General features: G+C 37.6%; 1 protein-coding gene across 1 annotated transcript in view; it reads right to left on the bottom strand.

Annotated features, from left to right (window-relative positions):
- Positions 1-24,315, bottom strand: part of LOC114462220 (espin-like protein) — a 60,397-nt gene that overhangs the window by 4,507 nt on the left and 31,575 nt on the right. Inside the window, 5 exon segments of the mRNA XM_074783800.1 lie at positions 11,556-12,502; positions 14,286-14,450; positions 15,449-15,588; positions 15,662-15,791; positions 18,254-18,397. Of these exon segments, the coding sequence (XP_074639901.1) occupies positions 11,556-12,502; positions 14,286-14,450; positions 15,449-15,588; positions 15,662-15,791; positions 18,254-18,397 (1,526 nt within the window).

The raw sequence follows: 24,315 nt of genomic DNA, 5'->3' as shown, positions 1-24,315 counted from the left end.
AACAACAATACAATTATACACAACAACAATATAATTACACACAACAACAGTACAATGACACACAACAACAATTATACACAACAACAATACAATTACACACAAAACAACAATACAATTATACACAACAACAATATAATTGTACTCAACAACAATATAATTACACACAAAACAACAATACAATTATGGACAACAACAATACAATTACACACAACAACAATATAATTACACACAAAACAACAATACAATTATAGACAACAACAGTACAATGACACACAACAACTATTATACACAACAACAATACAATTACACACAAAACAACAATACAATTATCCACAACAACAATATGATTATACTCAACAACAATATAATTACACACAAAACAACAATACAATTATAGACAACAACAACAATACAATTACACACAACAACAATATAATTACACACAAAACAACAATACAATTAGACAACAACAATACAATTACACACAACAACAATACAATTATACAAAACAACAATATAATTACACACAAAACAACAATACAATTATAGACAACAACAATACAATTACACACAACAATACAATTACACACAACAATACAATTATACACAACAACAATATAATTACACACAAAACAACAATACAATTATAAACAACAATATAATTACACACAACAACAGTACAATTACACACAACAACAATTATACACAACAACAATACAATTACACACAAAACAACAATACAATTATAGACAACAACAATACAATTACACACAACAACAATATAATTACACACAAAACAACAATACAATTCTAGATAACAACAATACAATTACACACAACAATACAATTATACACACAACAATATAATTACACACAAAACAACAATACAATTATAGACAACAACAATACAATTACACACAACAACAATATAATTACACACAAAACAACAATACAATTATAGACAACAACAATACAATTACACACAACAACAACACAATTCTAAACAACAATACAATTACACACAACAACAACAATGCAATTATACACAACAATATAATTATACTCAACAACAATATAATTACACACAAAACAACAATACAATTATACACAACAATATAATTATCCTCAACAACAATTATAGACAACAACAATACAATTTACACAACAATACAATTATGCACAACAACAATATAATTACACACAAAACAACAATACAATTCTAAACAACAATACAATTCTAAACAACAATACAATTACACACAACAATAACACAATTATAAACAACAACAATACAATTACACACAACAATAATACACAACAACAATTATACACAACAACAATACAATTACACACAACAATACAATTACACACAACAATACAATTACACACAACAACAATACAACTATACACAACAACAATACAATTATACACAACAATTATACACAACAACAATACAATTACACACAACAATACAATTACACACAACAACAATACAACTATACACAACAACAATACAATTATACACAACAACAATACAGTTACACACAACAACAATACGATTACACACAGCAATACAATTATACACAACAACAATACAATTATACACAGCAACAATACAATTACACACAACAATAATACAATTACACACAACAACACAATACAATTATACACAACAATACAATACAATTACACACAACAACAATACAATTATACACAACAATACAATTATACACAATACAATACAATTATACTCAATACAATACAATTATACACAACAACAATAAAATTACACACAACAACAATACAATTATACACAACAACTATATAATTATACTCAACAACAATACAATTATACACCACAATACAATACATTTACACACAACAAAAATACAATTACACATAACAATACAATTACAACAACAATACAATTATACACCACAATACAATACAATTACACACAACAAAAATACAATTACACATAACAATACAATTGCACACAACAAAATTATACACAACAACAATACAATTGCACACAACAAAATTATACACAACAACAATACAATTACACAACAATATAATTATACACAACAACAATACAATTACACACAACAACAATACAATTACACACAAAAACAATACAATTTTACACAACAACAATTATACAAAACAATAATACAATTATACACAACAACAATACAATTACAAACAACAACAATTATACAAAACAACAATACAATTATAAACAACAGCAATTATACACAACAACAATACAATTACACACAACAATACAATTACAAACAACAACAATTATACACAACAACAATACAATTATACACAACAAGAATACAATCATACACAAATACAATTATACATAACAATTATACAAAATAACAATACAATTACAGACAATAATAATACAATTATACAAAACAAAAATACAATTACACACAACAACAATCACATCTATCTATAAAAAAAAGAATCTCTATGTGTGTGTGTGTGTGTAGGCGCAGCGGCGACGGGCAGAGGCTCTGTGTTGGGATAGCAGACAGACATAACTTTTAAGTTTTTTACTGTGGTGCTGGGTGATAGAGTAATGCCATCCAGAGACACTATTTGCTCTGATAATTTCTCTCTGAGGTGTTTTGGACCAAATAAAATCACTTCGGTTTTATCCTGGTTAAGAAGGAGAAAGTTATGGCTCATCCAGGATGTGATTTCATCAGATTTAAAGCTGTGTATCATCTGCATAGCAATGGAAATTTATATTATGTTCTCTGATAATGTTACCTAGTGGAAGCATATATAATGTAAAGAGTATTGGTCCTAAAACTGAACCTTGTGGAACTCCATGATTAACTCTGGCGTGCGCTGAGGACAGATTATCAACATGAACAAAGTGTGTTCTGTCTGATAGGTAGGATTTAAACCAACCCAATCATTGGTTACTTTTATTAAGGCAGTCTCTGTGCTGTGATGGGCTCTAAAGCCAGACTGAAAGCTCTCATATAAATTGTTCCTATGTAGGTGATCACATAGTTGACCTGCAATGACCTTTTCAAGAATTTTGGAAACAAAAGGAAGATTGGATATTGGTCTATATTTGGACAAGTGACTTGAATCGAATGTAGTTTTTTTAAGGAGAGGTTTGATTACAGCGGTTTTAAAGGCCTGTGGTACATAACCTGTTGCTAGAGATGTGTTAATCCAGTTCACCATATTAGTGATAATTAGTGGAAGAACATCTTTAAATAGTGGAGTTGGAATTGGATCTAAAAAACAGGTTGATGGTTTAGAAGCACTAACTACTAGGGATGTAACGATTCACTCAACTCCCGATACGATTCGATTCACGATACTGGGTTCACGATACGAATCTCTCACGATTTATTTTACAAAATGGGACTGTAGACAAATTTTTTTTTTTGGGAAAAAAAATAGAAAATACTGTACTATTTTCCTTTCATTTTTCATTGTCAAAAGAATTCCTTGATAAACAATTCAAAACAATGCAATTTAACTAAAGATAAATCTTGAATGAAATAAATAAAGGAATAATACAAATGAAAATGAAGCCTATTAATTTAAATTCTGGTTCTATAATAAACAATGCAAAACTGCATAATAGTTCTTTTTCTTTTAAAAGTGCAACTGAAAATGTATTTTGTGCCTTAAAAATTGGACTTTAAAAAAAAAAACGTGATTGCACTGATTTACGTCATATTTGTTTGGACCAGCAGAGGGCGCTGGTAACACAGTGGTCGGTTGGCATGCAGATATCTTGCAGTGAAGAAGAGAAGCTATGCTAGCAGACAGAGCTAATAGAAAAACGTGACTTTTACAGATATTCAAGTAATATTACAGATATTCTTTCGGTGCTAAAGGGGTAATGAATCATTTATTAACATATTTAAGAGTAGAAGGCGGTCAGAAAGAAAGTATTAGCAGACTCCGCCCGCCGCCTACACTTGTGGTTAAAAAAAGTACTGCGATTCAATTTTCAGAAAATTGATATCAACCGTGATACCTATGAATCGATTTTTAACTGCCTTACGATTAATCGTTACATCTCTACTAACTACTGAGGTCAGTTCAGATAGACCAATTGGAGCAACCTTTTTATGGCATATTGTCTTCTTTTTAAGCGTAGCAACAGCATCCAGAGCTGTGTGCAGTGACAACATTGCACTGTTGACAAGATCATCTATTTTCTCCGTCGTTAGACATTGATAGCTACTCTCTTTTGCGATATCATAGGGATCAAAGGTAAGCAATGATGTTACTAAATATTTAAATCTAGCTACAGCTTTATCAGACAGTGATTTACAATAGTGTACGCTTCTCTCAGAATTTAAGCAGGCTGATATTTTGAATTCAAAGGACAACAGGAAGTGGTCTGAAAGATTAGGATTTTGAGGATATATTGTCAGGTGGTCAATATCTAAACCATATGTTAGAACAAGGTCCAGGACATGATTACGATAATGCTCAGCACCAGATCAGTGAGAAAGCCAGAGAATTCAGAGAAAAACTCTGAATATGGACCAGGAGGATGGTAAACTATAACCAGTAAAGTTGGGTTTTCTATCTTGTTTTTGGGATTACAAATTTCAAGTGAGAGGCTTTCGAATGAATTTTGATGAAGTTTGGCTTTTGGGGTAACTGATTAGTTTGAGTGAAAAACTGCTGCCACTCCTCCTCCCCGACCACTCTCACGGGGAATATGGTGATTACCATAACTTGGAGGGCTTCATTAAGAGCAATGAAATCTTCATTGTTGAGCCAAGTCTCTGTGAGGCATAATACACCTAATTGATGGTCAGTTATAAGATCACTCACTAAGAGGGATTTAGGCAAAAGTGATCTGATATTTAATAGTTCACATTTAATGGTTTTTCATTGTTTTGTGTTCTTTTTGTAGTTTTAATTTTGATGAGATTTTTATAGTTAACTCCTCTTTTGTGGGCTTTAATTTGTATTGCATGTTGTTCTGTACTGCTCAGCACAGTGTTTATGTGGTATAATTTCTCTATGTTTTGAGTAAGGGACTTATCTATGGAAGTGTTTGTTGTAACTGCCGGTTTATTTTCAGCTAGTCATGTGCTTGTGGAGTTGTGAATCACAGACTATAGATTTAATTTTAACATTTGTGCTCCATGTAAATTAGGGTGGACACCGTCTTTTTTTAATAAATCAGCACGTTTCTAAAAGAGGTCAAAGTTATCAATAAATGTGAAATTATGGAGTTTGCAGCAGGATTGTAAGAAATTGTGCTGCTGTAATAGGAGACTCAATCATTCTATACCCTTATTTAATGTAAGAAGAGGGCCAGAAATGAATATTGATTTCCCACTTGCCTTTAGAACATTAAAGAGAAGGTTAAACTTGTTCACGGTCTGTATCGATTCATGTCGGGTGGTATTGCTCGGCCCTACATGTAACATTATTTTAGTGACAGTTGCTGGCAGCGTGGGTAACATTTGATTATGTTTGTTTAAGACAGTGTGAACTGTAGCACCTGGAATACAGTGTGTGATGGCATTAAAAAAATCTAATATTCCTTGTTATTGAATTGCCGATAATGAGTGTAGTTTGTGGAAGAGAGTGTTAGGAGTGAGTGTGCGCCTGTTATACTTGCCGGGAACGTCTGGCGGGTGGATCACAGCTGGCTGTGGTGGAGTTTCGGTCCTCGAAGTTGACTGGCATTGGGGCATCTGTGTGGGAACGTCTGGTGGTGCTCGAGTAGCAGAAAGCTGCGGGAAAGTCTCTGTTATCGGCTCCGATTGGCGTTGAAGCGGCTCTGCTTCTAACTGTTCGAGGGTCGCTGATGTCTGTGGGTGATCCTCCGTCATCAGATGGCATTGAAGTGGTGCTGCAGTAGCATGCTTCTAGACTGCAGCTTTGAGGAGGTTTCGAAGGGCTAGAGAGGAGGTTTTTTCCGGTGGGATTTTAATCCAGGCGGTGGTGGAGGCGTTTTTTTGGCGGTTGTTTTGGTCGGCTTAATTGGATTGAGTTTGTCCTCGTTTTCATATGAGAGAGCTTCAAAACGATTGTGGAAAGTAAGCGGAGGAGGAGGGACGCCATTTTCCATGTTATTCTGTCGTCTATGTCCGTGGACAACAACCTCAGTCCACGATGGCAGGCGTGGTGTGGAACAGGACAGTCCTGGACCCGGATTCTCCCAGGGATCTGTCGTTGATGGAATATTATGGAGAAAGGATGACTGCTGTACTACCGTGCCTGTACATTTGGCGAGTAATTCATCTTTCTTTTTTAGCTAGTTAGAAAGGCAATTAATCTCTTCCCGTAGTTTGGGCATTTCTTTCTTGGCGTTTAGTAGCAAAATGTCTTAGGTTAAAATCTCATACAAAATACTAATACGGGAAGATGGCGGGAAAGAGGGGTAAAATACGGGAGTTTCCCGGCCAAAATGGGATACTTGACAGGTATGAACTACAACAGCAGCCAACTACAACAGCAACCAACTTGAACAGCAACCAACTACAACAGCAACCAACTACAACAGCAGCCAACTACAACAGCAACCAACTTGAACAGCAACCAACTACAACAGCAACCAACTACAACAGCAATCAACTAGAACAGCAACCAACTACAACAGCAGCCAACTACAACAGCAGCAAACTATAACAGCAACTAACTACAACAGCAACCAACTAGAACAGCAACCAACTACAACAGCAACCAACTACAACAAGAACCAACTAGAACAGCAACCAACTACAACAGCAACCAACTACAACAGCAACCAACTTGAACAGCAACCAACTACAACAGCAACCAACTACAACAGCAACCAACTACAACAGCAGCCTACTACAACAGCAGCTAACTATAACAGCAGCCAACTACAACAGCAACCAACTTGAACAGCAACCAACTACAACAGCAACCAACTACAACAGCAGCCAACTACAACAGCAACCAACTTGAACAGCAACCAACTACAACAGCAACCAACTACAACAGCAATCAACTAGAACAGCAACCAACTACAACAGCAGCCAACTACAACAGCAGCAAACTATAACAGCAACCAACTACAACAAGAACCAACTAGAACAGCAACCAACTACAACAGCAGCCAACTACAACAGCAACCAACTTGAACAGCAACCAACTACAACAGCAACCAACTACAACAACAATCAACTAGAACAGCAACCAACTACAACAGCAGCCAACTACAACAGCAGCAAACTATAACAGCAACTAACTACAACTGCAACCAACTAGAACAGCAACCAACTACAACAGCAACCAACTACAACAAGAACCAACTAGAACAGCAACCAACTACAACAGCAACCAACTACAACAGCAACCAACTTGAACAGCAACCAACTACAACAGCAACCAACTACAACAGCAACCAACTACAACAGCAGCCTACTACAACAGCAGCTAACTATAACAGCAAACAACTCCAACAGCAGCTAACAACAACAGCAACCAACTAGAACAGCCACCAACTACAACAGCAACCAACTACATCAGCAACTAACTACAACAGCAGCTAACAACAACAGCAACCAACTACAACAGCAACTAACGATCAAAGCAGCTAACTATAACAGCAGCTAACTACAACTACAACAAAAACCTAAATGTCCCTGACGTCCCACCTTCAACCACAACCTCATTTAACCATCCATTAAAAAGTTACTGAACCTCCCACTTTTCTATAGCAATACATACTTCCTACTAGCACTGGATAATACAAAACAACAATCAAATTATACAAATCAACAATTACAGTATACAAAACAACAATACAATTATACAAAACAAAATAAAAAAACAACAAAAAATAAAACTACAACAAAATTACACAAAACAACTCATAAAAACAATACAACAATACAATTACAGCAAAACACACAAAATGTTAATACAATTGCAGAAAATTACTACAAAAACACACACAAAATAATTCCAGTAACTATTAAGGTTGAACACAAAAACACAAAGATACAGGAGAAAAATATACAAAATGACAACCAAATACAATGGGACACAAAACAACCAAAAATATACATGAATGACTCTTAAAATGGACAGGAAAAAACAACAAAAACACAAAAAACTCTTTATTCTCTCCTGTTTTAATGTTCAGATTGGTCATTATTCTAAATGCTGACATGACATACAGTCAGGGTAGGCAGAGCCTCACCAGTCATCATGGCATGTAAAATACTAACAATTATGAGAGAAAGTTAATCTGTCCGCTTGATTCCTCTCTAAATTAGTTTTATGTATGATTTAAACATGGTCAAAATCATTGAATAAATGCATTTCCTGTTCATATCCATGTAAACAGAGAAGAGGAGTCAGAGAGCAGTGGTGCGTCACGCAGTCACTCATGGATCAGCCAATCAGAGCAGCCTGTTGCTTTCTCTCTTTATATCACTAATATACATGTTTGATTTGACATTTACTGACATACTGACGTTCCACAGTCTGATTAATATATTTAATGAATGTGAGACATTTAGTCTTTGTGGTCATCTATAAATGCTCAGTGAATAAGTAGTTATGGTACGTTCACACCACACTCATTGAATACAGACGCTTGTCACCAATGTCGAAGATGCTCGGGACGCGCGTCCAGCATGTCAAGGGGAGGGGCTTATCTGTTGCCAGTGGTGTTCATACTGTGTTGAGAAGGCTGTGTTTCTGGTCTGATGTATTTTGGTGTGACTCAGTGTGTGCACTGTGATGTCAGAGGGCTATAGAGAAGTGTGGTTGGATGGAGAATAAAGTTTGGAGTTCCTTGCTGAACACGCCGCCTCTGACCCCCATTCATCGGCTCTACATTATCCAGAGAGTGGCTTGTCTTTATTTGCGCCGTTTCTGGATTCACCAGAGCTGCGCTCGGACAAGAGTCGATTTCAGCGCTACTTCCGTCTCTCCCGTGCCCAGTTTGACAACCTGCTGACCAGCATTGACGCTCGCATCTCCTACCAGGACACTAGCTAAAGGAGCTCTATTCCAGCAGAAGAGTGCCTGTCTATCTGTCTCCGGTTAGTTTTTTTTTTTTCTTCTCATTATTCTGAATACGTCATGGTTGGGGAACGCTCCTGATTGGTCGAAGCGCCGCGATATGCCCCAAAAGTTAAACAATCCCAACTCCAGAGTTGGCCGCATTGGAGCCGCCGGATGCACATCAAAAGCGTCCGCCACGCGAAAAGCTTAAAAACGCTCCACACAGGAGGCGCGGGACGCACAGCGGGACCTCCGACGCTCCCTAGAAGCGCGTCCACCATGTATTGTGAATGTACACCTGACGCCATAGAGTTAGTCAGACAGTACTGTGACTCACAGACAAAGGGGGGTGTTCAGTCCCTAAACAACACCTTAGACCCCAAACTCATGGGTGCTGATTCCATAATAGGGTCCTCGCTGCAAACCGCCCCTGCCCCCTCTGTGTAGCCCCTGGGTGCCTGGCAGGGTGCCTCGTCCCTGGCTAGAGTGCTGGAGGAGTTGGGTGCCAGGGACATCTCCGCCCCCCCTTTGGCCGAGGAGGGTGCCTGGCCCCTAGGTAGAGGCTCACTCTAACCTACCTGGACATGAACCTTTACCCTAACCTCAACCGCTACCGCCTCCACTTCCTGGCCAAATTCTTGCAGTCATCCAACAGATGGTGCTGTTTATGTCATGCTTACAGCCATAGACTTGGACATCCGACCCAGCCCATTTCTGACCCCGCCCCATTTTGTGTGCTGCAGCCAGGGGTACTTGGATGAGCACCAAGTCACCGTGGCACCACATTTTAATCAAGGTCCACCCACGCAGGTGCTCTTCATCCAATAACCAGCCCAAGGAAAGCTTTGATTGAAAGGTTTTCAGCCAATCAGCGCTTTGTACCCCACATGTAGACTCTTAAGCCCGCCCACAGGCTGCATCGTCACCAGGAAGTCTCTGTCCTCATAATGCATTCAATGCACCTCAGAAATCTGGATTTATCGACCGTGGGTCGCTACCTGGAGTCGGAGCTCCTAAGCGTGCAGAGCCACATGTCGATAGTAAAACAGTGATTAAAAACATTTTAACTTCAAAAACTTTACGAAATAATATATAATATTCACTACGTTCACAAATTACTTACTGCTGTTGTGGAACACAGTAATTCAGGCTGTATTTATGTTGCTGTTTTATGATTTTAAAATGTATTAAAAACATTCTTTTACACCATTATCATTCAATACTAATCCCAACGTTGGTAATCGATACTACCAATATTTTTGGATTGTTACCCACATTGTTGAAAATGTTTTCTTGATATATTACAAAATCTTGTTTTTCCTGCTATGGTATTGTTAAAACGTATGGTATGGATTAAAGAATAATCAAAACCTTTCAAAACAACTGAGTATTTCAATCAAGGCCAAAATGTAAACGTAATCCAATTTTGTAAATTATATTAAAACTTGTACCATTTCAGTGCAAGAACATACAATATACGGTATGCAAGAAAATCTTCTTGCAAATGCAGAATAAAGATGAATAAAAGTAAAAGAACAAAGAAAAAACAGCTCCATGGTAAAAAGACCATAACCAGACACTCGCTGCACCCTGACCCCCCCATAGTTGAAGAGTGGGAAAACATAGTCAATGACATTTATATCATCAAAAAAATCACATTCTCCCTCAGATTACAAACTGCAATGTTTACCCAGCTATGGTCAAATTGGAAGTAGGATATTTTGAATAAAAATACATAAATAATTTGTTGCTGAATTGTCTCTGTATTTATTTGTATATTACATGTGTGCACACTCCTCGGTTGTAAATAGTTATTAAAGTAAAAGATTTGGAAAAACAAGGGAAAGGGATATACGGAGAGGAAAGTCATGTCAGAGACATCATATTTTACTGTGGTTTTTTGGATTCTAATGTGTGTAAACATAACTGTTAATGTCCTCAAACCTTTCATAAATAAAGAATTTTTAAAAAATACAAATAAGTCTTAATTTCTAGAGACTACAAGAGCCACAATTTAATAACAAATGGGAAAAATGGACAAATTACAGAAGACAAGAAAAGAAAAGAAAAGAAAAGAAAAAGAAACCACTTCGACTACTGGACAATAAGGACATTATGATTCACTGCCAAGTGGATTGCTTCATAATGTATATGTGTTTCACCTTTCCACTTTAAGTGGTCAAGAAAACCTTAATAAAAAAAACAGGAAAAAAAGGGGGAAAAAGACATAAATGCTCTCTGTTTACACAAAAGTAGAAATGCATTTAAGCTTCTATTTCGTTCATAAATGTGTGAATCTGACTCCAGAGTGAGTGCTTCACCAGTCATCAACCTCATAACATGTCACTCTGACTAACTGTCTATACTGTATATCACTATCAACACAGTATATTAACTTTCTATTACTTACGTATATTATTTACGATATTATTGCAGTGTGAAAATCTGACCAAAAACCAGGAAAGCGACACCTGGATGTCCTTCAACAACTGAAACTTAGTTCATTGAAGCTTTTGAAGCAGCAGTAGTGAGGAGTGAGTGAGGGTTACCTGCGTATGTCTTTGGATGGAACACTGGAGATCATGCTCCTCCAGCTTCCCAACATCTTGTTGATGGCGCTCCTTTGCTTGAAGAAATGTCCCAGAGAGCTGTTCATCATGTTGGACTGGCCGTTCTCCGTGGTGCGTTGACAGCTGGGCTCACACTTATCGTCCGTCCCAAGGTTTCCCGCACTCATCTTCCTCTCTGCTGCGTCTTTGCTCTTCAGCGTCACGGCGTAGGCAGATTTCTTCCAGTGTCCTAAGAAGAGCACCACAATACGTTCCTTCCTCAGGCTGGTGCTTTCCTGGACGTCGGCCATGTTCTCGTCATAGTCGATGCCGGAGTCGCTGTTGTGGTCCGTTTCAGGGACTGGAGTAGATTCTGTGGTGTGTTTGTCTTCCTCTGAGGTCTTGTCACAGGTCACTGTACTATCCTCCAGCTCGTCTGACAACGAGGAGCTCTGCGTCTCAAAGGTGGACTTCAGAGTTCTCACAGAGACTCCAAACTGGTGGATTTCGTCCTCGATCTTCTCCCTGCGCCCCCTGGTGGAGTTCTGTCTCTCGGGGCTCTGAGAGAAGACGGTGATGAGCTCCGTGTTGGGCATCTTGCAGTACGGCTGGTCTGTGAGGTTGGCCATGAGCAGAGACATGCTCTTCACAATGCCGGAGATGCGTCCGCACCACACGGGTAGGGCCACGTGGCTGCTGAAGTTCCTGAACTGCGTGTTGACCGTGATGTTGACGATGGGCGCGGGAAGGATGTGCCGCAGCTCGTCGGCCAGTCGAGCTAGCTCCAGCTCGTAGCCTTCGCAGTTCTTCTGCATGGAGACGTTAGCGATCTGTTGCTCTAAATAAATCAGGTCGTCCTCAGTCAGCAGCTCACCAAACGGCCCCAGGATGGCGTTGTGGGCCTGGGAGTACCTCCAGCTCACTTTGGGATATCTACTTCCATTTTCCTGAGGAAAAAGGCAAAAAAAGTTAACTCATGTTACTATAATTGAGTTGCTTTTATGGGTACTGGGACTTTTTTGAGTATATTTCTAAATCAGTAATTTTACTTGCACTTGAGTATGTTTTAAAAGAAGTCAATTGCTACATTTCTACACCCAACCGTTGCTGAGTAAATTATTGTATTTGGCAATTAAAACATTTTCAGAGCTATTATCATTTTTCTTCCGCAACTCCTTTGTCCTGGAACTCCTCCTAGGCTATTAATGCAGCACTAATGACACGTATGTCATCTCATAGGGGTAATGTCAAGGATGTGCAGCCAACCTTTTTTGGAGCCAAAATGTCAAGATCAAGTGTCAAAAACCCAAATTTTCCGTATCTCTATGAATATTTAGTTTGATGCTTATATTTATGAAAAGCTCATCTCAAGTGGAGTGTTTTATTTAATTGGACTGAAACTGTACGACCTACCAGTAAAAAGATCGGTAGGGGTCAAAGTTCATGATGTAACAAAAAAAAAAAATCCTATAACTTGGCCACAAATTGAGATACAGTGCTCAGACTGGTACCATTGAACAACATTTCCTTTCAATGTGTGACCTTGACCTTAAATATGACTTTGAGCAAAGTCTTCCATTTTTCCTGCATTATTACTTTAAATTTAATAATTGAAATAATGGTGGTGGCGTGTGACTACCCGGAGCTCTACGACACGGCTAGTTTCTTTTTTACCGGGACAAGGAAGGATTTGCTGCAGCTCCTGAAGAAAACAGTGAAACTCACCGAGTTGGATGCAACGTTGGTTAACCTCGTGAATCTAAGGACGCCGACGTCAAGCGTTTTGACGTCACTTCAGCTTCCACAGAAAGTAGAGTATTGACTTTAGTGGGGTCCTCCATAGTTGATGGTGAAAAGAAACGGAGTCTGGTTAGCGGCGCTTTTATATTCGCCCCAGATGTGCATATGAAGCGAATTTGGGGAAAATGTTTTTCGATCCTGCGGCAGCTTTCGCGTGAAACACGTGTCACAAAAATTTGTGTCACGTACGGTGTAAACGCAGCATAAGTCGTGTCATTTCTAATCAGCTCTCAGCCACTTTCTGGGGTTCAGGTTGTGGTTTCTACATATTATGTTGTTACCCACATGACACATTTGGCTTGCCACTGTTTTGGAGTTTTTAGAGTTTTTTTTTTTATTTTATTATGAATTAAATCCATTTGTGATATTTTATTTGAAAAATAATTGTAAATTTTGACAAACCTTTTATTTTATACAGATGCCTTTGTGCACAATGTGGTCTCTTCCTTTTTAAGTTTATACATGAGATGTTTACTGTATGCAAGGGAACCATGGCAAGATTTATAACCAAAGATAAACGTGAGTAGTGAAAGTAACTAATAACTTTTACTTAGAGTACTACTAAATGAGCTACTTTTTACTTGTACTTAAGTAGTTTATGTATGACTTACTTATACTTGTACTTAAGTACAATTTCAATTAACTACGTACTTCTACTTGAGTAGTATATATCAGTACTCTTTACACCTCTGGCAAACGGACATGAGGAATTTCTTGGGACGTAATCTCACATGATTTCTTAAATGTTTCTGTAGGTCATCTGAAGCATAGAAATATAAAATAAATGACAGCAGATGACTTTATGAACCCTATTTAACATGTTTGGTATGATTTCAGGAGGTTTAATAGTAAAGTTATTTGAATACGGGGTAGATGATGAAACAAGAAGGAAATGGTAAAATGAGGTGGAAATGTAAAACTGTGGATCACCTTCCTCCTCTGGTCCTCTTCATCCAGCAGCCGCGTCTGCAGCTGCCTCACCATCACCTGCCTCTTCCACTCTGCTATAGGATGGCCTCGCTCATCGTGGGTGGGCACCAGGTAGTCGATGTCTGACAGGTTGGCCTCCTCACTGGGCAGGACCACCATCTTACTCTGCAGAGGTCACACAGAGGTCACCTGCTGTGGCGTTCACTTTAAAACAGAGCGTGACGCACATACGCAGAGTTTGCAGGGGCAGGGAGAGCATTGCCCCCCAGTGGTCAAAAGTTTTCATTACAGTTTTCCCATATTCATTCGAAAAAGTATAATTCTTAACATAATTATTTTAAGAACCATAAAACAGTGACTGTACAAAATATATATGAATTCATCTGTTGTTCTTTTAAAAATACAAGTTATTTTTTGGGGCTTGAATCATGTGACTTGGTTCTTCTTCTGTTTCGCAATTCTTCTTCACAATGTAAATGGTGAAGCAACACTGCATCCAGCAGGTCATGTATGGTACTGCAGTAAAAATGAAGCAGAATGTTTTATCATGAATTTACAACATTAATCTAAAACTGACACGGTTCAGACTCACAGAGCTAAAAAAGTAAGAAGGAATCAGGGTGGAGCTACTTTCTTCTTGTAAATAGAACGTTTTTTTGTTTTTTTACAGCAGTTTTACTGTGTTTTGGACTAAATGCTGGGATTCTTTGGATTTTTTAATGCATGCATGTTGAGCCATATTTAGGACGGTGGACGTTAAACGGTTAAATGACATGTCGACAGGGGTGGACTAGCCATCTGGCATACTGGGCATAGTTCTGGTCGGCCGTCAACCCGAAGTGGTCCTGTCAGCTACATTTTATTTTATTTTTCGAGGAGTTCGTGGAGGCAAACATGGAAACGTGGCCAAAAATGGTCCAAAAGTTGCAAAAACGTGGCAGGAAAAGAGTGCTGGGCTGGACAGTAAATGCCAGGGCTGAATTTTTGTGCCAGTCCACCCCTGCACGTAGAAGCAATGTTTTGTAACATTATCAATTATGTTTCTCATCATTTTTGCATTATTGAATATGTTGTGTGAATCTCGAGACAGTCTATATATTTAATTCTATTTTTTCTTTTGCCCTCCTTGGTAAGAATCTCAAACTTCCCCTATGATGACTCACTGCATGTCCAGTGACCATTCCAGATAATCCTGAGTGCTTTAGAGAGGTGATGGACTGCATGTCACCCAGCAGCTTCCTCTCCGCCAATAGGCGGGCGTCCACACACACAGGTTTGGGTTGGTGGTGAAAACCTTTGATAACTACAAAGAAAACACTGTTACACTTCAGAACAACAACATCTGATTAAAACAACAAATGTAACGTGTTTCTCACCTGTTGATGCAGTTTGAACCTGTTCTATTTTGTGGATAACAGTGTGGCCTGAGGGGGCGGAGCCTGATGAAGCGGACGTTAAAGCTGCTGCTGGGTATCGGGCCTCTGGCCACTCCTCACTCTCAGGTTGCTGGTTTGAATACAAGACGGACTTCAGTTGGCTTTTAGCAAATAAAGACACATTGGCCTTCATTTATCAACCGTTCCTACGTTCAGGTCTGAGCGTACGACGTGCGTTAAACCAAATTAACTCAACCTTCTGTATTTATCAAATGTGACATGATCATACGCTATGATCAGATCTCACATCAGGTCCGAGCGCATGTACGATAATCTGGAAAATCAGACTGAATCTGAAAATAAAGTATAAAACAAGCCTCAGCTGTAATTTAAACATAACCAGACACACATTCAGAACAGATCTAAACAGATTATCAAAAAAAATTAAATTAATTATAAAAAGGCCACGTTATAACTGATACTTGCACTTTTTTTGGTTTTCCTTCAATAAAGCAACTGACAAACCCTGCTACTGGGCAGAAGCACTCACCAGCCTGACTCGTCCACTTTTTCTTGACCAAAATGTAAATAATTTCCTTGATTAAATAGCAAAGTTTCTGCTTTTAGGATGTGGGTGAGTAACATTTCATTTAAGGGAGACATATCATGCCTTTAAGTCCTTCTTTTTTTACATCATACAGTTGTGGTCTATATAAAGCGGAACTGCAATGCTTGGGTCTGAATTCCTCATTATTATAGCTCCACCCCTTTTCTACCCCTTTTCTGATGTGCTTCTGAGAGCAACTCGTTTTGGTGCTGTCTCTTTAAATGCAAATGAGACACTCCATACCCCGCCCCCTCTCCAGGTTGCAGAGGTGACTCTCGGTTCAACTCCACCCTGCTCGGCCATTTTTATAGTTTGATAGAAGAGAGACGATTATGTAGCGGCGCAGAAAATTTTTATTCGCACGTTATTTACAAAATGTCAACAACAAAAGACTTGTCCATCCAGCCTTACATGTTCGAGACAGAGTCTGACCTGGCGGAGCGAGGCCATATCAAGGATCTAAAACGAGCACACAGCGCTAACATATGAAGACGATGCAACTGCTAATGCTAATGCTAACAAAACAATGACATCTTATCATCACACTTTTTAGCGTTATGTACAGCTTACCGAAGTGCTCTGTTCGTCGTCTCCAAAGATAGAAGGAATTGAACCCTCAATCAGACAAAGTCTTTCTGTAAATCCTTCTTTATACTGGTGGAGGTTGATGAAGCAGTCATCATTGAAGTGCTTCACACACACAAAAATGACCTTACCCACAGATGTGGTACATTTCTATAAAAAATAAAACTCAACCAGGCACTTTGAAAAGGTTCTGATGCTGGGAGACGGTGTAATGAAGCGTGTGGGTTACTACATCCAACAACCCAACATTTTGACTTACCCTCTCGTAACTTCAGCATCCTTGAGCTTGGACTACAAAATAAAAGCGAGAAATAAAAATGGCGGACTGCTCGAAGTGTTGGGCCTGGAGTTGATGAACTAATTTGGCAGTTCCGCTGCAAATACTGTGATGTAATAGTTCAAAAAACGTAATGGAGAATAGAAAAATCGAAACAGATTGAAAAATATGAGCAAAACAGAATATAAAGATATCAACGGAGCACCTGAAGAGACTAATTTGATTTTTTTTGTACTTCTAAACAATCTAAATATACAACAAAATGCATTTAAGGGCTAAAAAAGTGGATTTAGCATGATATGTCCCCTTTAAACCATCATTAGGTATTGGCAGAGCCAATGGATGTTCATGGAGCCTCATAATAGTTCGAGGAAGTGATCAGTTGACTATTGCAGCACAATAAAGCTAGGAGTAGATTATTATTATTATTATTATTATTATTATTATTATTATTATTATTATTATTATTATCGCTGTATCTAAACACATTAATGTATACATTATTAACTCATTATTAATTAATTCATAATACATTATTGATGTGTGCATATGACGATGTACTGTATAATTATTGTAAATTAATGCAGTTATTGACGACAAATTACATAAAATCTCAGTTATGTCACTCGGAATCAATGAATTAAAACTGCCCGCCAATAACTTCTGGGAACTATTTGAGTCTATTTGGAACTTCCGTTGTCGTAACTCTCTCTCTGGTATTGGTTAAGTTAGTGATTGAGAATTTAATTCAATCTCTGTCTGAGTCCGTTCCAACACAGAAACGCTGTTCTGTTCCACAGAGCTTTGAAATGAGCCTCTTTAATTACAACATCTTGGTTTTTCTTCACCTCAGCAGTGAGGATGATGATTTTCATCTCGGAAATGTTTATTTCCTTGCCAGTGTTTGTTTGACCTCAGTGGGCGTGGCCTCCAAACCTGGAATATTTGAGGACGTAACATGTAAATGACAATCATCATTATCATAACCTGATCATTTGGTCAGATACACGTTTCATAAATCACACGTTGGTCCTGTCGTACGACACAATGTGAGCTCAGATTTCTATCCGTTTTCACACAACGTTGATAAATGAGGGCCAGATTGTGAGCCGTGAAATATCACCTTCAAACTATCCATGTGTGTGTTTGTGCTGTGACCCTGTGTGCATGGGTCACCCAGTCGCTGGTAGTAGTCGTTCACGCCTGAGTTCACCTTGACTTGTTCACGTGCAGCGATGCCCTGGATGGACTGATCTGCACAGAGAGTCTGTAAACACTGCACATGTTAGCATCATACGAGCATTTACCCATGAAAATACACACCCAGCCCAAGGAATGTGATTAGAGCATTAGTGCAGAGTCACAAAATGACTCCAAAAACACAAAAATTTACAAAAACACAAACAATTTGTAGTGTCCTGTGTTAATGCTCAGGTTGGTCAGAATGCTAAATACACACAACAATTTTAGAAATTTGACATTAATAGACCTTAAATATCTCTCTCGCTGATTGGATCAAAATTCACAGTAGTTATAAGTTGTTTTTTATTTTTATTTTACTAAATAAAGTCTAGATTTCTATATTCTTGCAAAGCCATTGAAAAAAGATGGAAAAGAAAAGGAAAACTTAGCGTAGCAAAAAGTGACAACACTTCACACCAGAGGATGTATGGAAACATTTAGGTTCCCTTTTAATGAAGCTGGCTGCATTATTGTCCTAATGTGCTCCATACACAATGCATATCACATTATGCTCTCAGAGGACATTATTAGCAGCCCCCCCAGGATCAAAGTCCACGAGGTGGTCCGTGATGTTTGCTCTCACGCAGCCCTTTGATGTCGGAGCAGCTCCAAATACCCTGTGACACCACGCGGGTGGAGGACTAAACTTCCCAGAAGTTGTGCAATTCACAAATAGATAAACAACCAATGTGTGTTGACCCCCACATGTAACATTTCATTGTCCTGAAAGCTATGATGAAGCGTGTGTGCGTGTGTTTAATTACATGCAGTGGCCAGAGAGCATTTGGTTTTCATTAGCAGCCCCATCGCAATTGCCACGCAGATACAGATAGCCTCTTTCTTTGGCCTGGATCCACCCCCCTCCCCCCATCAGCACAGTTTATGAGCCAAGAGTTAAGAAAGCAGCTTCTCACTGCTGCCTTGTTGTCCAAAAAGCAGCAGCAGTAATCTGCAGTCCCACTGGGGTCGAGCTCACCAGAGAGTTCAAGCATTTCAGAGCAACATGTCTCCTAATTCTGTGCTCTGGAATCAATCACTCAAACAACATGCCTCCAAAATACACAAAATGACAATAAAAATACACAAAATAAATCCAAAAACACACAAAGTGAAAGAGAAATACTGAAAATGACAACAAAAATTTTTACTAAATGACTAAAAAGACACAAAACAACAAAAATTGACAAAATGACTCAAAAAAAGATACAAACAAAATAAAAAGGGACAAAATGACTCAAAAAATACACAAAATGACAAAAAAATACATATAATGACAAAAAATACCCCAAATTATCAAAAAATCTGAAAAATGACAACAAAATGAGCAAAATGATTCGTAAAATACACTAAATGACAATCAAAATACACAAAATAAATACAAAACAACAAAAAAATGGACAAAATGACTCCAAAAATACACAAAATAACAATTAAAAATACACAAAATGATAGAAAAATGTAACAACAAAAAGATACAAAAGAGAAAAAATGGACCAAAGGACTCCAAAAATACACAAAATGAAAATCAAAATGAAACCAAAAAAATACAAAACAACAACAAAAAGGGACAAAATTAGTCCAAAAACACACAAAATGACAGAACAATCTGGAAAATGACAACAAAAATGGACAAAAGGAGTCCATAAATACTAAATAAAAATGCATATAATAAATCCAAGAAGCAGCAGCAGTAATCTGCAGTCCCACTGGAGTCGAGCTCACCAGAGAATTCAGAGCAACATGTCTACTAATTCTGTGTTCTGGTATCAATCACTCAAGGATTCACGTACACGGTGATAAATTGTGAGCTGGAATGTATAGAGTGGGAGCTCCACAGTGTACAGTGTAAATACACGTCCGCCTACAGGTACTACGCTCAGGTTTCCCCCCACGGAGCTCAAAGCTTGTAATGTTATTAGCTCACAGTTACAGATGCTCCAGCAGGAGGAAAACACAGAGAAACCACAAACACTGAAAGAATGTAAAAACCACAGACATTTACATTAAAAAAAACACAGTGAAATGATGACGTTTCCAAATGCAGAAAAAAAAAAACATATGAAACAAGAATAAACATTGAAATGAAAACTGTACAAGAAACTTATGACTGCAAAATACACAAAATGACAATAAAATACACAAAATGACAATAAAAATACACAAAATGACAATAAAAATACACAAAATAAATCCAAAAAAAGACAAAATAAAAGAAAAATAGTGAAAATCACAACAAAAAAGGATAAAATAGCTAAAAAAAAACACACGCACACAAAATGACAATAAAAACACAAAATATATACTAAATAAAATTGCAACACACAAAGTGATAGAAAAATTACTCAACAAATGGTAAATGGACTTGATTTTATATAGCGCTTTATCACCACTGAAGCAGTCTCAAAGCACTTTACATATCAGCTCATTCACCCAATCACTCTCACATTCACACACCAGTGGGACAGGACTGCCATGCAAGGCGCTAGTCAACCATTGGGAGCAACTTAGGGTTCAGTGTCTTGCCCAAGGACACTTCTACACATAGTCAGGTACTGGGATCGAACCCCCAACCTCTCGATCAGAAGACGACCCACTACCACCTGAGCCACGGCCGCCACAGTCGCCATTACAAAAGAAATACACATGTCAATAAAAATACACAAAACACTAAAATGACTGACAAAAGCATACAAACTTCAATAACACAGAGAGCTACAAAAATGAAAGACAAAATGACAAACATTGAAAGGATCCGCCTCCTGTAAAAACCACAAACATTTATAATCAAAAATTTAGCAACGCTTCCAAAACTCAAAAATTGAAGATATGAAATAAGAATAAACATTGAAATTAAAACTGAAGCTCTGACTATAATGTTCTCTTCTATCTTGATTATAATGTTAGTTTTTGATTTTCTGGAAAAAACAATGAGAAAAAAGTCAATTTGGTGCATTGCATTGTGGGATGTGGAGTCTTGTGTTGCATAGATGCATAGAAGTGTTTTTACTTCATTCTTACTGTAATTTACTGCGTTTGCCCCAAAAAAAAACTGCCAAAGTGACTTACAAACACATTTCTGGTGTTTTCACTGAAAGTTGCAGCAAAACATTGGAGGATCTTAAGTTTGGGGTTTACACAAAAAGATCCGATTTATTGATCCATGAGGCCTCCGCTGTGGTTAAAAAGCAGCTTAAAAATACACACAATGAATCCAAAAACACACAAAATGATAGAAAATGAGGAAAATGACAACAGAAATACACAAAAGAAATCTAAACACACACAAAATGACTCCAAAAATACACAAAACACTAAAATGACTTACAAAAACATACACAATTTCTCCAATAACACACAAAACTTAAAAAAATTAACAAAAGATAAGAAATACACAAACATCAATAAAAATACACAAAATAAATCCAAAGAAAGTGACAACAAAATGGACAAAATGTCTCCAAAAATCATTTTAAAATTGCAAATCTATACAGAGATAAATTTTACACAAAATAACAACAAAAAAATGCACAAAATGAATCCAAGAACACACAAAATGAAAGAAAAAATGGATATAACAACAAAAATGGACAAAATGGATCCAAAAATATACCAAACAACAACAGAAATAGACAAAATTACTCAAAATTACACAAAAATGAAAGACAAATACCAAAAATGACTCCAACAAAGCACAGAACTACAAAAATGAAAGACAAAATTACTCCGAAAAACAAACATTACAAAAGAAAAAAAACAAAATCACAATAAAAATACACAAAAGAAATCCAAAATACATAAAATGGGTAACGATAGTTATTCGTTATAAGAAGTTAATAGATAATTAATGAATTGTTAGTTAATGAGTTATAAATTGCTTGTTAAATAAGGATTTATAACTGTACTTTATAACTGTCCCTCATTTAATAACTGTTGGTAAATGAAGAATAATTGCAACTTTAGAATAACAATAACATATATAAAGATTTAACTAGTCATTAATAAGTCATTTACTATAGTTTATTGATGATCTATAACTAACGTATAAAGTATAGTTATAAATCATTACGATACAGTTAACATGTATATTATAGTTAACTAACAGCTTGTAAGACACAGTAATAAATCATTAACAAACTGTTAGCAAATATTCAACAAGCAATTTATAACTCATTAACAATTCATTAATGATTTATGAATTACTTTTAACGGATCGTTATTATAAAGTGTTACCACAAAATGAAAGAAAAACACAGAAAATGACAACAAAAATACACAAAATAAATCCAAAAACACATCAAATAAAAGAAAAATACGAAAAACAACAAAATGAACAAAATGATATCAAAAATATACAAAACAACAAAAATAGTCAAAATGACTCCGAAAAAAAAAAATAATAATAATATATATATTTTTATATATACCGAGAATGAATAACATAAAAAATTACACAAAACACATTTCCAAAATGATAGAAAACACAGAAAATTATGAAAAAAATTGACAAAAAATAAATAAAATAAATATTAGATATTTATCGTGGTGGCCTGTACTGGTCAGAATGGGAATGAAACCATGAAACCAAACCTTGTGCCAGCACCATGTGTTGGCACAATGTTCTTTTCATTTCACACATCATTCAGTCAGTCCACTCCTCTTACCACGCACCGCTCAATAAAAGACATGCAGGACATTAAACTAATAGAGAACTGACTAACCTGGACCTGGACCTGGACCTGGAGCAGCTCTCTGTGTGTGTCCTCAGCCTGCCACCACCGTCACTGAGCAACATGTGACCCCCACCTCCAGATCATCCACCACCATCACCTCCATCTGCTGCCAGGGGCCCGAGGGCCTCCAGCAATAAACAATAAGCTCTGATCGGAGGATGGCATTAATAATTAAAGGAGGGGATAGGATGGCTGCTAATGTCACTAATGCAAGTGCCAACACACGGTTGTGCTGTTGCACGAAGGCGCCATTGGCCAACACACCACTTGTCAAACCGACATTTTATCCCGTCAGGGGTTTTTTCCACATGAGAGCAAATGAATAGCAGAGCTCCATCACTGATCCATTTTTGTAAGTGATCGCGATCCATCAGGAGGTGGTGTGAGTAAAACGTGATGATGGAAACACAATGTGACACCACACAGCGTTTAGCATGGAAACTCTAACACTGTCTGTCACACAGTGTATGATGTGCCCACACACACACACACACACACTGTTTGACTCTATTTAGTAATACGACTAAACCTAGAGTGATAGACCAGGGCAGATAAAGTGTCACTGACATCTGTGGAACGTGTTGGTTGTGTACACACAACCTTTACCAGCCCACGACCCCCAGAATAAAGGTCCCAGAGAGCGGGGACCCCCACTGTAGCTGAAGGTGGTTGAACACAGACATGAACATTGAAGAACAGTCATGTGGAGACAGGACCATCTATAAGGGGGAATAAAGGGGAGAGATTTTTGGGGTCCATCCATAAAGTCAGTAAAATGATAAAATGATGGTCTATTATTCTATGAATCTGTGATAACCACATTTATTTATTCATCTGAATAATATCCACTGTTATCCAGGAACGTTTACTATCATTATAGTGTCATGTTCTGTTGGTTAAGTTCAGTTATTCTGTGTCTTTGTTTATTTTGAGTCTAGTCTTGTGTTAACTCTTGTCTGTGTTTCAGGGATTCCTGCATGTGGCTCCACCCCCCAGTGATGTCTGTGTGCTTGGTTGGTGATTGATTAGGTCCCTCATGTTTTCACCCAGGTGTGGCCCATTCCTAATCAGGCCCTCCACTATTTAACTGTGTGCTTGGTCACAGTGTGGTTGCTGGTTCGTTGTAATGTTGTCAGGTTCGTTGTCTCCCTCTTCGTGTACAGTTGTGTCTGGTCTTGCTCCCTGTTCCTGCTCCCCTGTTTTTGGATTTTGG

Source organism: Gouania willdenowi, chromosome 4 (genome assembly GCF_900634775.1).
Source record: "Gouania willdenowi chromosome 4, fGouWil2.1, whole genome shotgun sequence".
Taxonomy (NCBI): Eukaryota; Metazoa; Chordata; class Actinopteri; order Blenniiformes; family Gobiesocidae; genus Gouania; species Gouania willdenowi.
This window is presented reverse-complemented; position numbering and strand designations above follow the sequence as displayed.